Source organism: Meyerozyma guilliermondii, genomic scaffold, assembly GCF_000149425.1.
Source record: "Meyerozyma guilliermondii ATCC 6260 scaffold_1 genomic scaffold, whole genome shotgun sequence".
NCBI lineage: Eukaryota > Fungi > Ascomycota > Pichiomycetes > Serinales > Debaryomycetaceae > Meyerozyma > Meyerozyma guilliermondii.
Genome location: NW_001809800.1, coordinates 1,925,315 through 1,948,103, shown reverse-complemented (window position 1 = coordinate 1,948,103; position 22,789 = coordinate 1,925,315). Strand labels below are relative to the sequence as shown.

The following is a 22,789-nucleotide window of genomic DNA, read 5'->3' as shown; positions in this document are numbered from 1 at the left end:
TCTCTCAACTTTCTCAATTGTTCCTTTTCTTGCTTCTTGATGTACATGTTTTCCTGGGCCTTTTCTCTGTCGGAAAAAGCATCATTCTGGCTACCTTCGGCGGCAAGCACTCTGGCAGAAGAAAACGACCTAACGGAGGTTACAGCAGCACGTCTGGCAATAATTTGAGTCAACATAGTGAACAGGGTTAATTGGCGAGCTTGCGCCATTGGATAGAACAAGTTACACAAAGGCGTGTGCAGGAGCGACAAGATGCAAATTTAGCAGGACAGGCTGTAGTGTAGCCGTAGTAACCGTAGTATAGTAGTCGTAGTATCTATTTACATGTTTCGCGTGGGCAAGAACCGCGCATGTCTGTGGACGGAAGAAAGTAATCCGCATGCCCGTGCTCGCTTGATGGCCATTGAGAGCTTTCTCTGGTTTTTGTTGTTGCAACCGGTGATTTCTCGTGGTAATATCTGTCCTGTGGAGCTTAAAAACCGCGACAACAACTCTGGCATCATATACACGTCCAAAGGATCAATACCGGCGTTTTCAAATGGGTCTCTGGATGTACCTGATGCTCGTGCTGATCTTCTTTCTCTTTTTTGGATGTCTAATTTATCGTTGGAAAAGTCAAATGGGTCATAAGTTTCGCCCACGCCAAACCGCTTGGTGAACATGGTATCTATGTGTACTGGGGGTTGAGAGCTTTCTTGGATCGTGCGTGCTAATCCCACAACCTGACTTACAACCGAACTGCTGTTGCTCGTGGTGTCCTTGGTCCACGCACTTTCACTTTTCATTTCTGGTGACGAAGGAAGTGGATTCTCCGCCATCGTTATAGCAGAATTTGTAAATGAACGGGCTACCAACGACGGTGCTCGTATGGCACCAGCCACGGTTCTGCGAAGCATGGTTTTGTTCATTTGTGAATTTTTCGGGCCTTGTCTGCGAAATCGATGGGCCCGCGCACGACCGCCAGAAAAAGTCGACGGAGCACCTTGGGTAAGAATAACTAACCAATACCTACCATTTAGAGCGGTGGTTGGTTTTTTGTGGATTCTGATCGACTGCTGTGTTTGCAACTGGTAGACGCCATACTACTTTCAAGCATTTTTGATTAATTCCCCACCAACTCATTTTGGGCGAGACCAATTAATAATCCCTGATCTTTAGACAGAGGCAAAACTATTCAGTAGTGAGCTTATTATACCAAATTGCACATCACGAAACCGTGTGTTTGGTCTTTTTCCCTAATATATTCATCCTAGCATAAAATCAACATGAGTGACCGGGGTCCTGATCACTGGCTAGAACTGATCAAAAAATGTGTGGCACTTTCAGAGGCCGATATGAAACAGCTATGTGAGCTTGTCAAAGAACTCTTGATGGAAGAGTCGAATATTCAACCTGTACAATCTCCAGTAACCGTTTGCGGTGACATCCATGGACAGTTTCATGATCTTCTTGAACTCTTTCGAATTTCTGGAGGAATGCCTGAAGACGACAACAACACCAGCTACATTTTCTTGGGCGATTACGTGGATAGAGGATATTTTTCGCTCGAAACTTTCACGTTACTCATGGTGCTCAAGGTGAAGTATCCCCATCGGATCACATTAGTACGTGGTAATCATGAATCACGACAAATCACTCAGGTGTACGGTTTTTACGAGGAATGCTTGACGAAATACGGGTCTACCACCGTGTGGAAGTACTGCTGCCAGGTGTTTGATTTCTTAACGTTGGCAGCTATCATTGATGGTAAAATATTATGTGTCCATGGAGGCTTGTCGCCAGAAATTCGCATGTTGGACCAGATCAGAGTCTTGAGTAGAGCTCAGGAAGTTCCCCACGAAGGAGGTTTCTGTGACTTGGTTTGGTCTGACCCTGACAACGTCGATACATGGGCGGTTTCTCCCAGAGGTGCCGGGTGGCTCTTTGGATCCAAGGTGAGTCGGGAATTTAACCATATTAACAACTTGGACTTGATAGCTCGAGCCCACCAGTTGGTTATGGAAGGTTTCCGTTACCACTTTAAAGAAAAAGACGTTGTCACAGTGTGGTCTGCGCCTAACTACTGTTATAGGTGTGGAAATGTAGCCAGTGTTATGAAGGTGGACGACAAGTTGGAGTCGGATTTCAAAATTTTTAGTGCCGTTCCCGATGGAGATCTCGCGGTGAAAAATAACACCAGCAAACAACAGAGAAGTGAATACTTCTTGTGAACCATAGAACATGGCCTAATCATTCACGATCATGATTTAGTTTATTGGATACGAAAGTACTAATTATGTATAATAATTCATTCTTGCTCGGTATCGGTTTCATCGGGACGGATTCCATTCTGTGTCCAACAAATCCGCAACGTTGTTACATTGTTGGTATTCTCGTTTTGTGATACACTCCATCACTGGCATACTAGACAAATCGTAAAATACGGCTCCGTCAATCTCCCGTCCATTAGCCTTGGTGGTAATTTTGTTCCAATTTTTCGGCTCGAATCTTTTCTTGCGAACATTGTAATTACATTCTCGTTGCTTGGCGTCAGGAAAGTAACGAAGAGTCATGGTTCCAAATACCTGAACCGTCCCGTTTTGTGATGGTTGGCACTTGATACTTCCCGAGTTCGAAATTGACGTTTTCAAGAGTCCCACATTGGCGGTGATGGACGCTCCCAACTCACTTGTATCGTAGGTATATCTTGCCCTTGGGCCAAAATTAATATCAAAAGACAGGTCCCACCCGAGAGTGTAGGTATAACTCATGTTCTCTGAGGAAAGAGAAGACACAAGACAGGGAGAAATTGCAATATTTTCTCGGTGGACTTGTTCGTCGTCACCATATTGAACTTCCTGAAGGTGCAAGTAATGTCTGTATTTTAACCATGGAGACCAGTTCTTGCCAGCCAGTTCCTCTCTGGTGAGGTAGACAGAGCCCGTACTGTTGACATACACGAGTAAATCTGGCACAATTTTGGTAGATTTGAGCAGAAGCTCGGACCAGAACTTGGACTGAACAAGTTCATTTTCGTCCTTGAATACCTTAAAATTTCTGCCCTGGATTTGTAGAACATCTCCAACGGTTAATGCAATAGCAGCTAGTAGAAGAAGCAATTTAGTCAACATCTCGATGACAGCTTCAACCCCAGCAGGCTTTATATTATTTTATGAGCCGCACAAATTTTGCAGCAATTAACAGAGCAAATTCTATGATTTTATTGAGGGAAAATTTTGAGTATAAAAATCGAGAAAAAGGATATACGGAAGAATTCAAAAATACTGTTGGTAGCCACAACTACTCGTTGTCATCATCGTTGTCTTCTGACTTGAAGAGAGGCTTCAATGCCTTGTGGATTTTTCTTTGCAATCTCTTTGGTGCATCGTAGTCAATGCTGAAAAGAGACACAGAACTCTTACAACCACTTTTAAGAATTGAGGCTTCAGATGGCAAAAAGTCAAGACCGTTGTAGTCCACGAGAAGAGCCTTGGAGCTGTTTGAGCCGGAGCTGACCAAACCAGTAGTAGCGTTGAATTTGACGGTGGAAGAGGTGGAATCAGGACCAGTGATTCTGGTGTAGACCCACTCCGGAGCAGTACAGCTCTCGTTCTGGTAACCAACAGGAGGCATGTTGATATTGATACCGGTTCCAAGAGGCAACAATCTCTCGTCTTCTTGTTGGGCCTCGAAGAGTTGGTCGACGAAATCGACAACCAAGTCGGCGTAGATATTCGATGGGTTCAATTTGTCTTCATCCAAAGAGTCCTTGAAAAACGAGTTGTTTCCGTTGGAACCAGAGAAAGCAATTGATGGAACACCACGGTATGCAGCAGATACAGCAGCTCCAATGGTACCAGAAATGGTGAAAAGACCAGGAGAAAGGTTAACACCCTCATTAGGACCAGACACAACCAAGTCAAACTTGTCGATGGTGACGTTACTGGAGTTTGAAGTCTTACCTTGGAAGTAGTTTGGAAGAACGTAGTCCAATCCAAATCCAACACAGCTGGCTGGGGTTCCGTTGAAGTACCAGATACCAACGTCGGTTGGTTCGTGTCCCCAAGCAGGGTCTCCCTTGACTTTGTAGGCAAATTCACCGTCAGTCATCAAGTCCTTGGTGTAAGGAACATCGAACTTTCCACTCCATCCCGATCTCTGAGATACTGGAGCAACCATAACGACATTGTGTCCGGCAGACTTCAACGCACGGTAGGTGGCTCTGATGTTGGTAGCAGCGAAACCGTCATCGTTCGTAAGAAGAATATTCTTACAAAGGACACACGACATCAAATATACGAGGGCTAAAAGCTTCATTGTTAACTTATTGTTGGAATAATTACAGCATACTATGCCACCTTTTATAGAGTTCTCGGCTGCAACCTCGAGCCGCACCGCTGTCAACGTGCATCACCAATATGGTAAGATGGCAAAACGTGGGTTCTGATTTAGGGTTATTATTAACGAGAAACGTTGCAATTTTTGGTATGCGCACGGGTTACGTCTTTGCAACCAGTTCTGACATAGGCAATTTCTTAATTAATTCTTTAATAGGGGTTGGTGTTGTAGAATTGGTGACTATATGGATCAATTCGTTAAACTTCATCATCGGATGAGCCCATATTTATAGTTAGTCAAGTTGACAGTATAGGATTTTCGAAAGTATTCAAAAGAGGAACCGATTCCGATTCTTCCTCATTGAATTGAACAACATCTGGCTATCGGCATTGGCGTTCCGTCTCGGTAACCATTGTCTTGGTCTTGGCGGTGATTCAAATACTAGCGGCAAACGTGGAACGGCATATAAATTACCATATACATGCAGGAAAACTTTATAGACATGGCCTGCATATACTTCGATGGGGCTGCAGATAATAGTCATTTGACAAATCTGTTCATAACCGCCATTCATTGTCACCATCGTTATAACCTACCACCGAGGTTCACCTGCTTTCCAGTGACTTGGTCTTAACACGTTTTCTTCCTGCAGATCATTGTGCCAAAGGTTCTGTAAGTCTATAATTTTTCAGATCTGATTTTTCAGTTTCAATTTTTCAGCCTATTTGCATTTAAACTTCAACTTCAATGGAACAAACCTCGTATATAATAGTGGTAAAGTTGGGAACCTCGTCCATAGTGGATGAGCAAACCATGGAACCACGGTTGGCCAATTTGTCTCGTATAGTGGAGACACTTGTCAAGCTTCGGAGACAGGGCCATCGGATCATTATTGTGTCTTCTGGTGCCATTGCCATTGGAATGAAAACCATGGGATTGTCATCTAAGCCTGCTGCGCTTTCCGAGGTTCAGGCTTTGGCGTCCATAGGTCAATCTCGGCTCATTGGGTTATTTGATACACTTTTCCGTCAATTTGATCAGAGAATCGCCCAAATTTTATTCACAAGAAACGATATTCTGGACTTTAACCAATACAAAAACGCCATAAATACCCTCCAGCAGCTCATGCTGATGGGTGTGATACCAATTGTCAATGAAAATGATACATTATCTGTTTCTGAAATCAAGTTTGGTGATAATGATACCCTTTCGGCTATTACCGCAGGAATGGTTCATGCTGACTATCTTTTCCTCATGACCGATGTTCCTTGTTTGTACACAGACAACCCGAGAAGCAACCCAGATGCCCAGGCTGTGTTGTTGGTGGAAAAAATGGAAAATTTGGACATCAAGTCGGACTCCAAAGCCGGTGCTGGTTCTAAGGTTGGAACCGGTGGAATGACCACAAAATTAATAGCTGCCGAGCTCGCAACAAATGTTGGTGTTCATACCATTATTGCGCTTTCCACTCAGCCCAACTATATTCTTGATATTGTCAACAATATTGTGGAAATGGATAAACTCAAACTTACCATGGAAGAGCAAACCGAATTTGTCGATCGGGCCATAAAAGATGGAAAGATTCCCTTGCACACAAGATTTCTTGGACTTCCTAGGCAAACAAAGATCATTTCCGATAAGCGGTTCTGGCTTCTTCATGGAAACAAAACTAAAGGTGCTCTTATTATAGATCAAGGCTGTTTTGAAGCTCTCACTCGAAAGAATCGTGCCGGTTTACTTCCAGTGGGAATTGTTGGAGTTGAAGGAAGCTTTCACGATAGTGAGTCTGTGTCCCTAAAGGTCGTTCCTACTAAAGACTCAGACCCATCTGAGGCAGTTCTTGTTGGAAACTGTAGAGTCAATTACAGCTCCAATGAAATTGAACTTATAATGGGAAAACATAGTCACGAAATCGAAAGCATATTGGGGTTTGCAGATAGTGAGTATGTTGCTCACAGAGACAACATTGCATTTCCTCCGTTTGCACCTTCTACGGACTCATTGGCATGACAACAAATAGACAAATACTAAACGCAATTTCTCACTAAAAACCAATTTCTGGACAATGAACCAATTCTGGTCTAAGAAACCATTTCTGGACTACTTTCGATCTGTTTATGAAACTTTCCAAATCACTACTAGTTACATTTCCGATCTCTATTCTAGTGTCTATTTTCGTATCTCAACTTTCTCATTTCGCGAATCATCTTGTCACTCCATCTTCTCACCACATGGCTACATGGCTACTATAAACATAGATGAGGTTGATGGGCCTGTCCAGTTTCACCTCCAGACTGTGGTTCGTGAGGAATCTCTAGAAGAGGGTGAAACCCTTACTGATGTCGCTGTGTACCAATCCAACTTGTACGTGGGAACTTCATTGGGAAACGTTTTACACTATTTTCGGTTCGATGACTCTCCAGTTTACATACTTATTTCTCGAATATCCGTGTCCTCGAACCAGAAACCAGTGAACAAAATCTTGGTACTCGAATTGGTTGAACGGGCTCTCATCTTGTGTGGCAGTGTTGCCAGTGTATATACGCTACCGGAGCTTTCTCCATGCAAACTCGGAAAACTTAAGGATATTCGAACCATAGAATCGCTTTCCTACAAGGAGGGACTCCAAAATTCATCTAATGCATCACAAAAAGCTTTTGTTGTCGGGTACAACAAGGTAAGAATTATTCAGATTGGTCGCGATCTGATCAAGCTTGTCAAAGACGTCAACTATAACGACGCAATTGATGGGTTGTCTTGCTCGGCAAAGTCTGCCACCGCATATAGCAACCTCGTGGTTGTTTCGAACAAGTCAAACTATGATCTTATTGACCTAAAAGAGACAAGAATGATCAGCCTCTTCAAGTATAAGTCCACCGACGATTCCTCCATCGCGCCACATTGTGCTTCTTTCACTTCGGAATCGGGTCGTGAAGAGTTTCTCTTGACTATTCATGCCGACTCGTCTACTTCAATAGCTATGTTTGTTAATAGCGATGGTGATGTTACCCGAGGAACTCTTTCGTGGGTGGATCTCGGATACCCTCAAAGTATAGCCACACAATGGCCCTACGTTTTCACCGTCATGGACAACTCGGAGCTTGTTGTATCTTCGCTCCAATCAATTGAACATAAAGCTCAGAAAAAGCTCGAGGGACTTCGACTAATTCAACTGGCTCGATCTGTGGAATGCAAAGACAATATTTCTTCAAGTTTTTTGACAACAGTGGATGTTTCTACTGGTGAAACTACCCACTGCGAACTCAGCACCCATTCCAAAGTTCTAGCAGTCACCTCGAACGAACTTCTGATCATACATAAAACCGACCAATTGTCATTACTTGCAACACAGTTTCAGGACTTGATGAAACAAGCAGAACTAAACTTCAGTGATTTGGAAAGCTTGTCAGAACGTGTCCGTGAGCATTCAAAAGCCGTGTCCGGCTCATCTGAACTGTTTTGTATTCACCTTCTTTCGCTAATCTACATCATTCTCAAAGATCATGAAAAGAGTATTGAAATCTTGTTAAAGACCAAAGACGACACTCTTCTCATCGACCCACAATTCATGACTTATACCTATAAAGCGAAGTCGGATGAGGGCTACAAGATATACCAAACTTTGAAGGAAGTAATCGATGGCATGGATCTGAATTCTTTGGATGAGCAAATCTTCAAAGATTGCTTACTTCAAACTCACCGCTACTATTTGGCTTTAGACTTAGCCAAGCTTACTGAATCTGCGAAGAAGAAGTGCTGCTTTATCAGAGAGATGATTTACACCGTAGTTTTCACACGAAGCGACGAAGCTATAAAATTTGCAAAAGGAGCAGATACCACAGGTTGGACCCAGTTTAAGAAGGCCAATAGCAAAATCATGGAATTTGTTCGCCAAGGCACAAACTACTGGGCACGAATAGAATTTCTCAAGCTTCTCGGAAACCAAGAACAGGACGTACTTGTCAAACAGGAGTATGCCGTTGAAATTTGTAAGTATTCCATGATGGTACTCAAAGGTGAGATTGTGGATCCCGCTTTCAAGGAAGAAGATCGAGGAGCCTTGTTGGATACGTTTTTGGAACTCCTTCAAACCAGCTTTTATGACGAGAAACTCTATGCCAAAAACTTGTTGCAATTTCTTGACATAGATATGAACAAGGGTGTTTCGTTTCTCAGAAGCCAAAAAGGCGGAAAGTTCAAGGCAACTCACAAACATATCTTGGAAGAAATATCATCAAAGTACGACGATAAGAAGGATGAGATTTATCAGCTCAAAGCTGAGTTTGCTGAAGCCAGTCTCAGGGACGATATAGCTGACATTAGCAATCTCGAAGACTTGTCGACGTTGTCAGAGACATTGGTGGAAATAGTCAGTATGCTATCCTCCAGAAGTTCCGATGCTGAAATTATGAACTTTCAGATTCTTCAGCAGACATATCAAATCGAGAATAACCTTGAAACTTTGGATTGGCCAAAGCTAACATGGCTTGATTATCTCAGTGCCAATATGAGACGAAGTGAATGCCCGGAGTATATTGAGTTGTACTTGAAAGCCGCTGAACTTCTCATAGTTGAGTTTCATTGGCTTCAGAATCATGAAGAAAAAGAAAAGGTGTTGACTCTTTTAAGTGCTGAACAGTACGAGTATCTTCGGTGGATTATTTCTGGTACTGAAATGATAACGAGGCTACTCAGCGTGGGTGACTTCTCAAATGCTGAGTTTTATGCCAAGTACGGCAGACTTCCATTACAATCTCACCCATACTACTTTGAAGATTTTAAAGAAAGAGCAACAGAAAATTCTAATGATTCAAACAGCATTAAAGCTGGTCTCACGAGCATACTTGATCACTACTTGAAGTTCGTGCTAGACAAAAACGGAAACTATTCGATAATCCAGATGTTTCTACAAAGATATGGAGAACCTTATTTTGACGCATATGATATTATCAGGAGACTTCCCGAACTGTTTCCTGTGAGTTATGTACAAGAATATCTTCAACAAGAATTGTTGCGGCGAGTTGTGATATCTAGGCATGTTACATCGACAAAAGCTTTGGCTAGGTTTGAAGTCAAATCGACATCAGCATTGATACAAAGTCTTGACAATGGTGGCTAAAAAAAGTTCCAACCACACATCAACATGATATAGTCCACGACCATCCCCAACCAGAAAATGAACCCGGTTCTAATGTTACCGGTGAACGCTTTCCAGCAGCTTTTGGGGTCGTCTAAATTGACATTTTTGATTTGAGAGAACAACCTGGCGAAGCCCCAAGCTCCCGTCAAATAGAACCCGGGTCCCATATTGTTCATGAAACCCGACAAAGCATATAACCCAGCCTGACCAGACGCAAGCACATTCATGTAGGGTCTGGACTTGTCACCCCATTTGAGGGCGGTGGATTTGATGCCAGCAGAAATATCGAATTTTTTATCTTGATGGGCATAAATGGTATCGTAGATCATACACCACAAAAAATTAGAAATAAAGAGAGGCACAGCCACGAAAAGGTTCAATGGAGCCCCCACAGCAGGGAACCCAAGCAAGCAACCCCAAGAAAAGCATATAGAAAGCATAGCTTGAGGATAGTATGTAAACCTTTTAAAGAGAGGATAAGCTGCAACGAATGGTAAGGAAAGTGCGCCCAAGTAAAAGCATTCAAATGGAAGAGACAAAAGGACTCCCAAGCCAGCAAAACACTGAACTCCAAGGAAAGTTATGGCTTGTGGAACAGAAACTCGACCACTTGCAATGGGTCGTTCCATCGTTCTTGCAACTTTATTGTCCAAATCTCGGTCCAAAAGATCATTGATAGTACATCCAGCACCTCTCATAACCAAGGCACCAATACTGAAGAGACTCACCACCTTTAACGTGGTCAAAACCGGAGCACCAATTCCATAGGCGGCCATTGTAATTCCCCAGAATGAAGGAAGAAGTAAGAGTAAAGTGCCCACAGGTTTTTCGAGTCTCATCAATTCAGCGTATGGGATCCATCTCTGTGGAAGCTTGGACACATAGGGCCCCAAACCTTCTAAACGGGCTTTTTTTGCGGCTTCTTTTTCTTCTGGAGAAAACACGGGAACTTGGTGGACGAGTGGTTCGACTTGTTTTACGGCATTGAACGATCTGGAAGTTATGGAAAACAGCCGTGATGAAGATATGCTCAATATGGACAAGTTTGAGGGGCCCAAAGGTCTTGAAGACCGTAGAAAATGACGTAGTGGTGACACAGTGTATAACGAACGAATCATTGAAAAGATGAAAAATGCGAACTGACAAAGAGAGAGGAAAGGAATTATTAAAGCGAAAAAGAAGTGCAAATAATGTATTGGACCATCTTGCCACGGTTGCTATAGTAGTCTCCTCTTTCTTCGTTTCTTCGTTTTTCGTTTCCCTCTCTTTCTTCGTTCCTCTTTTTCATTTCTCGTTTCTTCATCATCACGACGTTTCCATCTCCTCCAAAACCTCGTATTCCTGTTCACTGGTGTTCGCTAGCCGCTCCCTCGTGGCTCTGTGTCGCTCTATGAGCCTTTTCAAGTCGGCGTAGCGTGGATCTCGAGGCTGTAAATCGTCAACGTCTTCCTTGGCCAGAAAGATCTGTCGACACATGGGACACAAACCCTTCAGATTATCCTGCTCGAGCCATTTGAGGATACAATGCAAGTGGAAATTGTGTGTACATTCGTCTCCAAGCACTATGGGACAATCGTCTCCAGGATATTTACAGTTGGGACAAGTGCCGTCGAATGCTGCTCTGCAAATTCCACAGAGATCGTCAGAATATCCATGTGTAGCAAAGTCCCAGTGCCAAAAAGTGACAGCGTGCCAGTCTAGTATCTTGACCTTCATGTGAGATACAAGGTTCTGAAGGTTGTTTATGAAAGTTTATTTGTTTTCGATACAATTTATTTGGTAATGTTTTTTGTGTAATGATTTTTTGATTTTCGAATGGCTGCGAAAACTAAACACTCTTTTTATATACCAAACCCTTGAAAATATCAAACGAGTTTCCATCCGGTTGCAACTCAAACCGCTCACCAGAATTCACATCCTCCGCCACCAAGAGTCCATAGTCTTTGGTGATGCCTCTTATAATACATTTCCGAGTTCCCTGGCCAGTTTCTAACCGCACCGTCTGATTACTATGGAACCACCTTTTATAATAAAGCGATAAAAATGGCTCAAGTCCCGACTTTTTGAACGCATTGAAGTAGTTTTCCAACATGAACACCACCCTAGCAAGAAGAAGCTCGTGTCTGTATGGCGGCAAGATAGGCAAACCTTGGCGTTTGCGGATCTCGTTCATTTTTGCCAACACGATATTAAGAGACGTTGTAGGCGCTTCGTTGGAAACATTGACCCCCGCTCCCCATACAAGATGGAACTGCTTATCGAGGAATTGAGAGTTGACTATGGCACCAGAAACCTTGGCAAACATTTCCTCGTCTCCATCGACGGTTTCTGGGTTCTCTCTATTGGCATCGTCCAAACTGTTAAAGTACTCCGGTTTCAAAATGTAGATGTCATTGGGCCATTTCAACTTTACAGGAAGCTGTTGGTAGCCTTCTCCATAATTCAAAATCAGCTCTATCAACGCAAGCGAACACATATACTGCAACGTTACAATGGTGGAGGTTTGATTATTTCCTGGGGGCATTTTGAAGAGTATCGACGTTGCCATGACTCCCTTGGGGTTGATCCAGAGATTTCCTCCACGTCCTCTGCCTGCTACTTGGGTGGTGGCAGTGAGAGTGGTTCCATGAGGAAGAAGTGATAGCCATCTAGTATTATTATCAAGCAAAGTGTTGGTGGAAGAAACTACTTCACCGTACCCAAGCAAGGCACCAATGGCACCAGGAGTACTATTAGAGTTACGCCAAAGAGCTTCTAGTTCGTTGAAATATGCTTGCATGTTGAAATACGGTGTTTCTTTTGAGCCTGGAAGCTCTTTTGATGTGAACACTTTAAGGTGCTTGATGGCTTCGTTTGCATTTTGGTGTTCAAGTTGTCCTTCGCCTGATTCCATAAAATACTCATGGTCGTCCTCATCTTCTTTGTGGAGACAGAATGTATCGTTGGTATCTTCCCAGGTATTTCCATGAATAATATCGAGATTCTGTTTCAACCTATCAAGCGTCTCAATGATCAAAGACTGATTCATGTATGAAGAAAGGTATATCGGAGTGATACGAGGCACCGTGACTTCCACATCTTTATTGACTCTAAGCCCGAGTTTCATCAAACAGTTTTGGAGAAACTTTCTTCTACTCAAATCATTTACACGGAGAACTTCAATTGCATGGTTAAACTCGGCGTTTTCTTCCGGTTTCAACAAACTGGGTGTGAATTCAGGATGACACCCAGTAAGTATGACATCTCCATTGCCCACTTTACAATAGATCACGGCAGCCCGGTCATGTTCGCTTTCAAAATACTTCAGAGGATCCTCATACGATGCCAATACTTGTACTCCCAGGTACTTGGAAGCATTGACAAAGTATCCTCCACCATTGTAGTAGTTTATCACTCGAGAATCGACATTTGGCAACACTTCGTTGTTGACACGCAATGGAGTCGCCCTGGCTCCACTATGGCTGTTATATGTGAACCCTGGGTAAACACAACCCCTGGCAATGCCTGGGAAAAATCTCAATTCTCTGCTGCCGGAAACCTCCATACTAAGGTTACCAACTTCGAACTCGCAACGACCAGATGCGTAATAACCACCAGCGCAAAAACCAATGAATTTACCTCCTTTTCTGACAAACTGTGCAATTTTTCTGTTGCCTTCGCCATTCAATGACCTACAATATGGAAGGTCTGCTCCGCCAGGCAATACAAGTAATGAGGTTTTGTTCATCCATGGGTCGTTCAAAATGGCCGATTCTGATACAGAAACCACAGCATAGTATGGAGATAGATGTAGTCTGAGCGACTCTATGCAATGCTTGACGCTTTCTGCCGTGGTTCCATTGCCGGCATACACCAAAACGTTCATTGGAAAAGGAGTGAATCAAATAGTTTGAGTCGCGAGTGAATAATTCAGGTGACTCTGAGTCACGGCATATGCAGGACGAGTCATCGACGATGGGCAGGTGAGTAAGTGAGAGAGTGAGAGAGTGAAAGAAGCACATATCGATTGAGTGATGGATCCTTTTAATTGATTAGGACATTCGATTTTTGAAGTTGAAAGCCTCAACTGAAAAATGTTATTTAATAGTTGATGATGATTCAATAATCTACAATTCGCATATTACTCTCTCTCTAAGCTTTTGGTTCTGGCCTATCATACACAATTCTTTCACTTCTTTCACTTCTTTTATCTTGCTCTTCTTGTTCATCTTTCGCAATTTTCAGATTTTGCAATTTTCTAGATTTTCAAATTTCGCGAATTTACATCTTCATGTCTACAATCACACTAGATCCAAAACCCGGTTTTGTGATCAAGTCTCGCGTTCTCGAAGCACAAAACTACCTCAAGCACAGTTCTGGAACCAAGGTGTTCATCAATGTTTGCCACGATAATCAAGTTCCCAAACCCCCACAAGAGTTTGATCCGGCAATAGTATTTCCGCTCATCATACAAAATGAATGGGAAATTCCCATCATAGTTTCGGAAGAAAAACAGACCACAGACAAAAAGGGCATTCCGTCGTTTGTGTATGACTGTTGTATCAATCTGTTATGTTTTCAATGGTGTCAAGTAAACAGCGAATTGCGCCAAATATTGAATGAATGGTGTCTTGAGTCAGTGGAATTGTTATATGAGGTGACTTTGGACCGAGAGTATTCCATTCCCAAGATGCTCAGCAAGGGAGAGTTGTCTCTGACGATAGTGGAGTCTCTGGAAATGAGCGATAATGGATTCCAGAAAAAGTTACAGCAGCTTAAACAAAACGATACTTTGGGCTTGATAGAAGAACTCAAGCCAGACGAGCCTCAAGACGACGAGGATCTTCCAGATTTGATGAATATCAACCGCGAGCAAAAAGCTGGAAAGAAACCGTTGATCCAGGAAATCGAAGAGATGTCGATTCAACTGGAAAAGACAAGTCAAAAGCCAGTTATTAAATCAAAATCTCAATTATCCACCGTCACCTTTGCTGTTAGTTTTCAAAACATCAGCGACAAAAAGTACCATCTTCTAGTAAAGTTGACCACGGATTCTAGAGCTGATCTCGCCAATCAACTAGCATTGAGTATCGATACAGAAACACAACAGTTGGTGTTGCAGCCTACCCCAGATTCACGCATTACTCTCCCCAATTCCTCGAACAAACTACAGGTTCCCGTTCCGGCTTCATCGCAGTCATGTGAGCCCAAGTCGTTCTACGTCAAACTGGAACAAGCCATCTACGTTTTTGTTTAGAATTGAACAAAAGAAGAGACAACTATAAAGTGAGAAATCTTCTCATTTCCGAAGAATATGCGATTCTAAAGCAGTTCAATTCAAGTCTACACACCTCCGCATTGTATCCAGATCAATTCCAATGTCTGATTCGGATATGGAATCTCGCGCGCAAACGACAGGGACATGTACAGGATTCCGCGCAAGGAACTACCGCATTGGGCCGTTCCGCTGAGTTCTCACTTTCGGCGGCTCTCTTAATCTTTATATCATGGGATGCAAACTTTCTTCATTTTTGCATAGCAGTGAGCACTTATTCGATATTACTCCGTCGTTTGGTATTTTCTAACAATGAGCTCGGAGCATCTCATCCATATTCCTACTACCGATGATCATCTAGAATACGGATCTACCGGTGTCACGTCACCAAAACACAATGAAGTCGAACTCTTGGATTCGGGATCTGGACTGACTATCGACGACAAGTTGTACAAATCTGAAAGTGGCATCATCTTGACATCTTCAGCACCGCTAGTGTTGACCTTTCTCTTGCAATATTCATTGTCGACAGTGTCCATGTTTGCAGCTGGAAAGCTTGGATCCAAAGAGTTGGCGGCGGTCAGTTTGGCAATCTGTACATTTAACATCACTGGAATAGCCGTGTACCAGGGAATGGCTACAAGCTTGGACTCGTTATGTTCTCAAGCTTATGGATTTGGCAATTTGCATCATGTGGGATTGTACTTCCAGCGGTGTGTTTTGGTAACGACGCTTCTTACGTTGTTTCCTCTTAGTTTCATATGGTGGTTTTCTGGTCCTATCCTCAACGCTTTGGTACCAGATCAAGAATTGGCATATATGAGTCAAACCTACTTGCGGTGGATCACCTTAGGAGCACCGGGACTTCTTCTTTTTGAAATAGGAAAGAGATTTCTTCAGGCTCAGCAGATTTTCAATGCTGGCACCTACATTTTAGTCATTGTGATTCCATTCAACGTTATTGCTCACTGGCTTCTCGTATGGCACCCAACGTTCAGCATCGGATTCATTGGAGCTCCAATTGCTATTTCGCTCACTTACTGGATGATTTCGCTTCTTATGCTTGCTTACGTCTACTTTATCGACGGGAGAAAATGCTGGGGAGGCTTCGACCTCAAAAATGCTGGCCGTAATTGGGGTCCTATGCTCAAACTTGCGTTTCCTGGAGTTATCATGGTAGAAGCAGAATATTTTGCATTTGAAATCTTGACGGTTTTTGCTGCTCGCTTTGGAACAGATTCGTTGGCAGCTCAGTCAATTGCTTCAAACGTGGCTGCTTTGACATTCCAACTTCCGTTTGCTGTTTCCGTGGCTGTTTCTACAAGAATCGGCCAGCTTATAGGCATGAAGAGAATCGACCTTGCGCTGCGGGTGATCCGTACATCTTACTTGCTCGCATTGTGCACTGCTTTGACCAACTTCAGTGTCTTCTTTTTTGGTCGGGGAATCATCGGTAACATCTTTACATCTTCAAAAGATGTGCTCAAAATAAGTAACAAAATCTTGGTTTTGACAGCCATTAACCAGCTTTCAGACTCGTTTAATGTCATGGCATCCGGGGTTTTGCGGGGCCAGGGAAGACAGAAGATCGGGTCCATTCTAAATCTTCTTTGTTACTACGTAATAGCACTTCCTATTGGCTATATCATGGCATTCCACTACGAGCTCGAAATCAGTGGTCTCTGGATCGGACTAATTTTGGGGGTTTTCTCGCTCGCTGCCAGCCAAATCTACTGCATTTTCCGAAGCGACTGGGACCAGATCATCATCGATACATACAAACGGCATGATTCATAAACTATATAGGGCACATTATACACTTCATCTAATGTCGCGCATGTCGCGATCTGTTGAGATGCGATGAGCTTGTAGCAGCTTCTTAGTCACTTTTAATATGCCACCACGCAGACGTTTTGACAAAAAAGGGGCAGTTACGTACTCGGTGGTCCATAGAGCACATGATGACTCGCTCTACTACGATAACGATGCTTCTAGGCACGTTCTTGTACCTTCTTCGGATGCAAAAAACGTGCAAAAAAAACTGTATTCTGTAGCAGAATTGGAAGAAAAGCTAGGAAAAGAGTCCACGGAGAAGATCAGAGCCAACGAGGGGCTCGCGGCACAATATGGAGTGTTTTTCGACGACTCAAAGTACGATTACATGCAGCATTTGAAGCCTATGGGAGAGGCTCCCGATGCGGTTTTTGTGGGTCCGGAAGAAGTGGCCAAGAAACCTTCAGGAAATATTGAGGATCTTTTCCGGGACCAGCTTCCGTCGGAGGAAAGCAGGAGGGTGGATAATGTGTTGGAAAATATTCCAAAAGAGCTTCAAGGATTCAATCCAGACTTGGATCCGCGATTGCGAGAAGTGATCGAGGCACTTGAAGACGAAGCCTATATCGAGCCCGAAGCACTGGACAAAGAGGAGAAGGACGTTTTTGCGGAATTGCTTGCATCGGGAGAAGTTGAAGACGACGACGAATTTTACTATGGTTCCGCAGCAGAAGATGACGAATGGGACATGGACAACTACGAAGATATCTACGCCAAGTACGATGCTCCTGACGGCCAGGATGTACAGGATATGCCGTACAACGAAGGGGAAGCGCCAGAAGAAGCATTGGCCCCGGGCGAAGTGCCAATGACAAATAGTTCATGGCAAAAGGATTTTCACAAGTTCAAAGTGGAAACCAAGAATCAAGCCAATGAGTGGGATTCAGACGATGATTTCGACGACGACGACGACGACCACTACGACGAGGAAGACCGCGATGTGCTTCCAGACCTACCAAACTACAACGATGCCAAACCAAACAAGAAAATATCCAAAACCAAACAGCGAAAGAAAAAAGGTGCTATGACAGATACAACTTCGTTTTCCATGACTTCGTCGGCTCTTTTCCGAACTGAGGGCCTTACGCTACTCGACGACCGGTTTGAGCAGCTCTCAAAGAAATATGAACAAGACGAAGAACCGGAGTATGAAAACTTTAAAATGGAAAACGAAAGGAGCGATTTTGATTCCATGTTGGACGACTTTCTCGATAACTACGATTTGGAAAAAGGAGGACGTCGTTTGGTGAAAAAAGATGCCGAACTCAAGCGCTTACAAGAAGCCGCAGACTCTGTTTCCAAAGGTAAAGCGGCTAATCGACGCAAACAGAATCTGCTGGTGGATAAATTGGGCCGCGCATTTAACCTGATGAAACTCTCAAACCAGCAATCTTGAAACTAAACGGTGGACTTGAGCCGCACACGACGTTTTTAGTGCGCCCTGTTAGAAAAAATTTCCTGGATGAAGACGGAGGATTATTACCTGCATTTTCTCGTGGCGATATTTTGAAGGTGGCAAAGCAACCTTTTGGAGACACATAGCGTTTCTTGACAACTTCTTCTACAGGATTGCACAACATCTTTCACCATAAGGAGGGTACACAGGCTTCCACTTGCGTTTGTACTAGCATTAATCTTTGGCTTTGGCAGCTTATTTTTGTTCCGGTCTTCTTCATCCAGTGCCATGTCGATCCCCAACCCCGTCAGCTCGGTGTCCAAGGTTTACACGGATGTTTTAGCTTCGAAACCACAGTCGTACTGGGATTATGAAAACATAAATATCAAATGGAACTCGCAAGACAACTACGAAATCATCAAAAAGTTGGGACGTGGAAAGTATTCGGAGGTTTTTTTAGGAGTGGATCTTAAAAAAGGTGAAAAATGCGTTATAAAAGTGTTGAAACCGGTCAAAAGAAAGAAGATCAAGAGAGAAATTTCCATTTTGAAGAACTTGGACGGCCCCAATATCATTGGGCTTTTTGATATTGTAAGAGAACCCCAGCTGAAAACACCTGGACTCATCTTTGAGCACGTCAACAACATCGACTTTCGCACCCTCTACCAGTCTTTCACCGACTATGACATTCGGTTCTACATGTACGAATTGTTGCGAGCGTTGGACTACTCGCACTCGATGGGGATCATGCACCGTGACGTCAAGCCCCACAATGTTATGATAGACCACGAGAAGAAACTTTTGCGGTTAATTGACTGGGGTTTAGCCGAATATTACCATCCAGGAACCGAATACAATGTGCGAGTTGCATCGCGGTATTTCAAGGGACCGGAATTGCTCGTGGATTTCCGTCTCTACGATTACTCTCTTGACTTGTGGTCGTTCGGGTGCATGTTGGCGTCAATGGTTTTCAAGAAAGAACCGTTTTTCCACGGAAAATCGAACACCGACCAATTGGTGCAAATTGTGCGTGTGTTGGGATCGGACGACCTACACAAATATTTGCAGAAATACGGGCTTGTTTTGAGCGAGGAGTACGAAGATTTGGGATACTACAATAGAAGACCTTGGAAGCGATTTGTCAACGAGAACAACCAGCATCTTGTCAGTGACGAGTTTCTTGATTTCATCGACAAGTTGTTACGCTACGACCACCAGGAGAGATTGACGGCCAAAGAGGCTATGGCACATCCGTACTTTGACCCAGTACGGCCAAGTAATACTAAATAGATATATTGATGACGAAAACGGAATATGGTAGTGGTCCTGCACAGTTTCTAGATTTTTCTATCGAGGTTCCCCAGCCGTGTGTTAAATACTTGAGTTTTCTTTTCCAATTTTATAGCATTATGACCAATTCCAAGGTATTTTTCGACATTAGCTGCGATGGTGTGAAGAAGGGCAGGGTTGTGTTTGAGTTGTTTAATGATGTGGTCCCCAAAACCGCAGAAAACTTTCGTGCTTTGTGCACTGGAGAAAAAGGTGTTTCTGAAAAATCAGGAAAACCATTGCATTACAAGGGCTCTATCTTCCACAGGGTGATCAAGGACTTTATGTGTCAAGGTGGAGACTTTACCCACGGGTCAGGAATTGGTGGCGAATCGATTTATGGTGAAAAGTTCGAGGACGAGAATTTCCAGTTGACCCACGACAAGCCATTTTTGTTGTCGATGGCCAACGCTGGCCCGGGAACAAACGGGTCACAGTTCTTCATTACCACCGTGCCAACTCCCCATTTGAACGGCAAGCATGTGGTGTTTGGTCAGGTGATACAGGGCAAGTCGATTGTGCGTCAACTTGAAAGATGTGAGAAAGGCTCAGACGACCGTCCAGTTCAAGAGTGGACCATCAGTGACTGTGGAGAATTGGACCCCGGGTACCAGCCTGAAGCGAGTGGTGTAGATGATGGGACTGGGGACATATATGAGGAAGTATTGGCGGACAACGACTCCATCAATGTTAATGATCCAGCATCTGTCATTAAGGCAGTGACCCATTTGAAGGATATTGGTACCGAGTTGCTCAAAAAGGGAGATTTGGAGAAGTCGCTCGCAAAATATAACAAGGGTGCTGGCTTTTTGGAGGACTTTTTCCCGGACGACTTGTCTGATGAAGACATAGCTACCGTCAATTCTCTCAAACGTTCATGCTACTTAAACGCTGCGTTGGTAGCACTCAAATTAAAACGTGGAAAGGAGACGGTAGAAGCAGCCTCGAAAGCACTCGAAACAGAGGGCATTGATGACAAGGCAAAAGCTAAGGCTCTCTACAGAAAGGGTAGTGGGTACTTGCTTGCCAAAAATGAAGATGAAGCCCAAGTTGCATTCGAAGATGCATTAAAATTGGAGCCTTCTGACGGTGCTATAATTAAGGGATTGGCCGATGTAAAGAACTCTATCAAGGCTCGGAAGGAGAAGCAGAAGAAGGCCATGGCCAAATTTTTCAGCTGAAAAAAAGAAGAAAGTAAGGAAAGATGAAAAGTAGAGAAAGTACATTAGAAGAAAATAGAAGAGTTGTAAGTCAAAAAGATATCTGCAAATACCTAACTCTTGCTTGTTCTCTCTTCGAAGACTAGTGACATCCACTGTTGTATGTTCCCTTCTCTAGCCCCATACTTACGGACTCCACACCGCGCGCCAGCCTTCTGCGTAATTGTCAGCCCGCTGAAAATTTGTCGCCACACAACACCGACTGAAAATTGACATTTCTCGTTTGTATACCTTTACCCCCACATCCCATCTCCTCCCGGGTCTTCAAACACAGCTTTTGTCGATCAATCAATCATCCCCATATAGTGTACTATTATTTGGGACGTCAATAAAGTCGTTTAATTTGGTTATTAAGGCTTTTACTTGTGGTTACGGTTCGGGCGTTTGGCACTCATTCATTTGATTGCTTTGATTTCTTGAAGAAGAACTGTCTGGATATCAAAGGCGGTTCGGTGCTATTAAAGTATCTGTCTCAGCATACAACAAAGCATATTAGTCGGGTTCCAGTTCATTTTATTTTCATTTATTATTTTTTTCATTTGAATCGTTGATTCTATTAATTAACCCAGAAACAAAACATTAAAAAAAAACACATATAGATTATGAGTCGGCAGTTCCCTCATTCCAGCGCTCCGCTTCGGTCGGTAAAAGAGGTACAGTTTGGTCTCTTATCTCCTGAAGAAGTACGGGCGATATCCGTGGCTAAAATAGAGTATCCAGAAACCATGGATCAGGCCACTAAAAGACCCAGAGAAGGTGGTTTGAACGACCCCAGACTAGGATCCATTGATAGAAACTTCAAATGTCAGACTTGTGGCGAAGACATGGCAGAATGCCCCGGTCATTTTGGACACATCGAATTGGCCAAACCAGTGTTCCACATTGGTTTCATAGCAAAAATCAAGAAGGTTTGCGAGTGTGTTTGTATGCATTGCGGTAAGTTGTTGCTTGATGAAAGCAATCCAGCCATGGCTCAGGCTATCAGAATTAGAGACCCCAAAAAACGGTTCAATGCAGTGTGGAATTTGTGTAAAGGTAAGATGATCTGTGAGGCAGACGTTTTGCAAGATGACGGAGAAGGCAATGAACCCAAGCGTACCTCCAGGGGAGGATGTGGTCACACACAGCCAGTTGTCCGTAAAGACGGCCTCAAGTTGTGGGGAACCTGGAAACAGAATAAAAACTACGACGAAACAGAACAGCCAGAACGTCGTCTTTTGACTCCATCAGAGATCTTGAATGTTTTCAAGCATATCAACAGCGAAGACTGTGTGAGACTTGGATTCAACGAAGACTATGCAAGACCAGAATGGATGTTGATTACTGTACTCCCTGTTCCACCCCCTCCGGTGCGTCCATCGATTGCTTTCAACGATACTGCTAGAGGTGAGGACGATTTGACTTTCAAATTGGCAGACGTAATCAAAGCGAATATCAATGTGCAGAGATTGGAACTTGACGGTTCCCCACAGCACGTCATCAGTGAATTTGAAGCTCTTCTTCAGTTTCACGTTGCAACTTATATGGATAATGACATTGCAGGTCAGCCCGCAGGCGCTTCAAAAAACTGGCCGTCCGATCAAATCCATTAGAGCTCGTCTTAAGGGTAAAGAGGGTAGATTAAGAGGCAACTTGATGGGAAAGAGAGTGGACTTTTCCGCACGTACGGTCATTTCGGGTGATCCCAATCTCGATTTGGACCAGGTTGGTGTTCCTATATCGATTGCTCGTACCTTGACGTACCCTGAGATTGTGACTCCTTATAATATTCATCGGTTGACGGAATATGTCAGAAATGGTCCCAATGAACACCCTGGTGCCAAGTACGTCATAAGAGACACTGGTGATAGAATTGATTTGCGTTACAACAAGCGTGCTGGTGACATTGCCCTTCAATATGGATGGAAAGTTGAGCGTCATTTGATGGACGATGACCCTGTATTGTTCAATCGTCAACCATCATTGCATAAAATGTCTATGATGTGTCATAGAGTGAAAGTGATGCCATACTCTACATTCAGATTGAACTTGTCTGTTACCTCACCATATAATGCTGATTTCGATGGTGATGAAATGAATTTACACGTACCTCAATCTCCCGAAACTAGAGCTGAATTATCGGAAATTTGTGCTGTGCCTTTGCAAATTGTTTCTCCACAATCCAACAAACCAGTTATGGGTATCGTGCAGGACACGTTGTGTGGTGTCCGTAAGATGACACTTCGTGATATCTTCATCGAATATGATCAAGTTATGAACATGCTTTATTGGATTCCCGATTGGGATGGAGTTATTCCTCC

General features: G+C 43.5%; 17 protein-coding genes across 17 annotated transcripts; 10 read left to right on the top strand and 7 right to left on the bottom strand. All coding sequences in view use genetic code 12, as the record gives it.

The window, feature by feature from the left end:
* Positions 1-320: 320 nt before the first annotated feature.
* PGUG_01123 (mitochondrial 37S ribosomal protein bS18m) lies at positions 321-908 on the bottom strand (the record flags this gene model as incomplete). The annotated part of the gene is made up of 1 exon (XM_001487696.1): positions 321-908. One exon carries the CDS (start codon positions 906-908, stop codon positions 321-323), a length of 588 nt encoding a protein of 195 aa, XP_001487746.1.
* Positions 909-1,265: 357 nt separating this feature from the next.
* On the top strand, positions 1,266-2,210 carry SIT4 (type 2A-related serine/threonine-protein phosphatase; the record flags this gene model as incomplete). Its single annotated transcript, XM_001487695.1, has 1 exon — positions 1,266-2,210. The coding sequence occupies one exon, from the start codon at positions 1,266-1,268 to the stop codon at positions 2,208-2,210; it is 945 nt and encodes a 314-aa protein (XP_001487745.2).
* Positions 2,211-2,309: 99 nt separating this feature from the next.
* On the bottom strand, positions 2,310-3,110 carry PGUG_01121 (uncharacterized protein; the record flags this gene model as incomplete). The annotated part of the gene is made up of 1 exon (XM_001487694.1): positions 2,310-3,110. One exon carries the CDS (start codon positions 3,108-3,110, stop codon positions 2,310-2,312), a length of 801 nt encoding a protein of 266 aa, XP_001487744.2.
* A 169-nt stretch (positions 3,111-3,279) lies between these two features.
* On the bottom strand, positions 3,280-4,296 carry PGUG_01120 (5'/3'-nucleotidase SurE; the record flags this gene model as incomplete). Its single annotated transcript, XM_001487693.1, has 1 exon — positions 3,280-4,296. One exon carries the CDS (start codon positions 4,294-4,296, stop codon positions 3,280-3,282), a length of 1,017 nt encoding a protein of 338 aa, XP_001487743.1.
* Positions 4,297-5,064: 768 nt separating this feature from the next.
* PRO1 (glutamate 5-kinase) lies at positions 5,065-6,327 on the top strand (the record flags this gene model as incomplete). Its single annotated transcript, XM_001487692.1, has 1 exon — positions 5,065-6,327. The coding sequence occupies one exon, from the start codon at positions 5,065-5,067 to the stop codon at positions 6,325-6,327; it is 1,263 nt and encodes a 420-aa protein (XP_001487742.2).
* Positions 6,328-6,382: 55 nt separating this feature from the next.
* PGUG_01117 (CORVET complex subunit) lies at positions 6,383-9,436 on the top strand (the record flags this gene model as incomplete). Its single annotated transcript, XM_001487691.1, has 1 exon — positions 6,383-9,436. The coding sequence occupies one exon, from the start codon at positions 6,383-6,385 to the stop codon at positions 9,434-9,436; it is 3,054 nt and encodes a 1,017-aa protein (XP_001487741.2).
* PGUG_01118 (uncharacterized protein) lies at positions 8,039-8,533 on the bottom strand (the record flags this gene model as incomplete). Its single annotated transcript, XM_001487690.1, has 1 exon — positions 8,039-8,533. One exon carries the CDS (start codon positions 8,531-8,533, stop codon positions 8,039-8,041), a length of 495 nt encoding a protein of 164 aa, XP_001487740.2.
* PGUG_01116 (4-hydroxybenzoate octaprenyltransferase) lies at positions 9,433-10,575 on the bottom strand (the record flags this gene model as incomplete). Its single annotated transcript, XM_001487689.1, has 1 exon — positions 9,433-10,575. One exon carries the CDS (start codon positions 10,573-10,575, stop codon positions 9,433-9,435), a length of 1,143 nt encoding a protein of 380 aa, XP_001487739.2.
* Positions 10,576-10,762: 187 nt separating this feature from the next.
* PGUG_01115 (anaphase promoting complex subunit 11) lies at positions 10,763-11,173 on the bottom strand (the record flags this gene model as incomplete). The annotated part of the gene is made up of 1 exon (XM_001487688.1): positions 10,763-11,173. The coding sequence occupies one exon, from the start codon at positions 11,171-11,173 to the stop codon at positions 10,763-10,765; it is 411 nt and encodes a 136-aa protein (XP_001487738.2).
* A 112-nt stretch (positions 11,174-11,285) lies between these two features.
* PGUG_01114 (biotin--[acetyl-CoA-carboxylase] ligase) lies at positions 11,286-13,322 on the bottom strand (the record flags this gene model as incomplete). Its single annotated transcript, XM_001487687.1, has 1 exon — positions 11,286-13,322. One exon carries the CDS (start codon positions 13,320-13,322, stop codon positions 11,286-11,288), a length of 2,037 nt encoding a protein of 678 aa, XP_001487737.2.
* Positions 13,323-13,727: 405 nt separating this feature from the next.
* PGUG_01113 (uncharacterized protein) lies at positions 13,728-14,693 on the top strand (the record flags this gene model as incomplete). Its single annotated transcript, XM_001487686.1, has 1 exon — positions 13,728-14,693. One exon carries the CDS (start codon positions 13,728-13,730, stop codon positions 14,691-14,693), a length of 966 nt encoding a protein of 321 aa, XP_001487736.2.
* A 330-nt stretch (positions 14,694-15,023) lies between these two features.
* Positions 15,024-16,508, top strand: PGUG_01112 (uncharacterized protein; the record flags this gene model as incomplete). Its single annotated transcript, XM_001487685.1, has 1 exon — positions 15,024-16,508. The coding sequence occupies one exon, from the start codon at positions 15,024-15,026 to the stop codon at positions 16,506-16,508; it is 1,485 nt and encodes a 494-aa protein (XP_001487735.2).
* A 97-nt stretch (positions 16,509-16,605) lies between these two features.
* On the top strand, positions 16,606-17,940 carry LTV1 (Ltv1p; the record flags this gene model as incomplete). The annotated part of the gene is made up of 1 exon (XM_001487684.1): positions 16,606-17,940. The coding sequence occupies one exon, from the start codon at positions 16,606-16,608 to the stop codon at positions 17,938-17,940; it is 1,335 nt and encodes a 444-aa protein (XP_001487734.2).
* A 288-nt stretch (positions 17,941-18,228) lies between these two features.
* Positions 18,229-19,230, top strand: CKA1 (casein kinase 2 catalytic subunit; the record flags this gene model as incomplete). Its single annotated transcript, XM_001487683.1, has 1 exon — positions 18,229-19,230. One exon carries the CDS (start codon positions 18,229-18,231, stop codon positions 19,228-19,230), a length of 1,002 nt encoding a protein of 333 aa, XP_001487733.2.
* Positions 19,231-19,238: 8 nt separating this feature from the next.
* On the top strand, positions 19,239-20,450 carry CPR6 (peptidylprolyl isomerase; the record flags this gene model as incomplete). Its single annotated transcript, XM_001487682.1, has 1 exon — positions 19,239-20,450. One exon carries the CDS (start codon positions 19,239-19,241, stop codon positions 20,448-20,450), a length of 1,212 nt encoding a protein of 403 aa, XP_001487732.1.
* A 641-nt stretch (positions 20,451-21,091) lies between these two features.
* On the top strand, positions 21,092-22,081 carry PGUG_01108 (uncharacterized protein; the record flags this gene model as incomplete). The annotated part of the gene is made up of 1 exon (XM_001487681.1): positions 21,092-22,081. The coding sequence occupies one exon, from the start codon at positions 21,092-21,094 to the stop codon at positions 22,079-22,081; it is 990 nt and encodes a 329-aa protein (XP_001487731.1).
* PGUG_01107 (uncharacterized protein) lies at positions 21,927-22,789 on the top strand (the record flags this gene model as incomplete). The annotated part of the gene is made up of 1 exon (XM_001487680.1): positions 21,927-22,789. A coding segment is annotated over one exon (863 nt), but the record flags the coding sequence as incomplete, so codon positions are not given.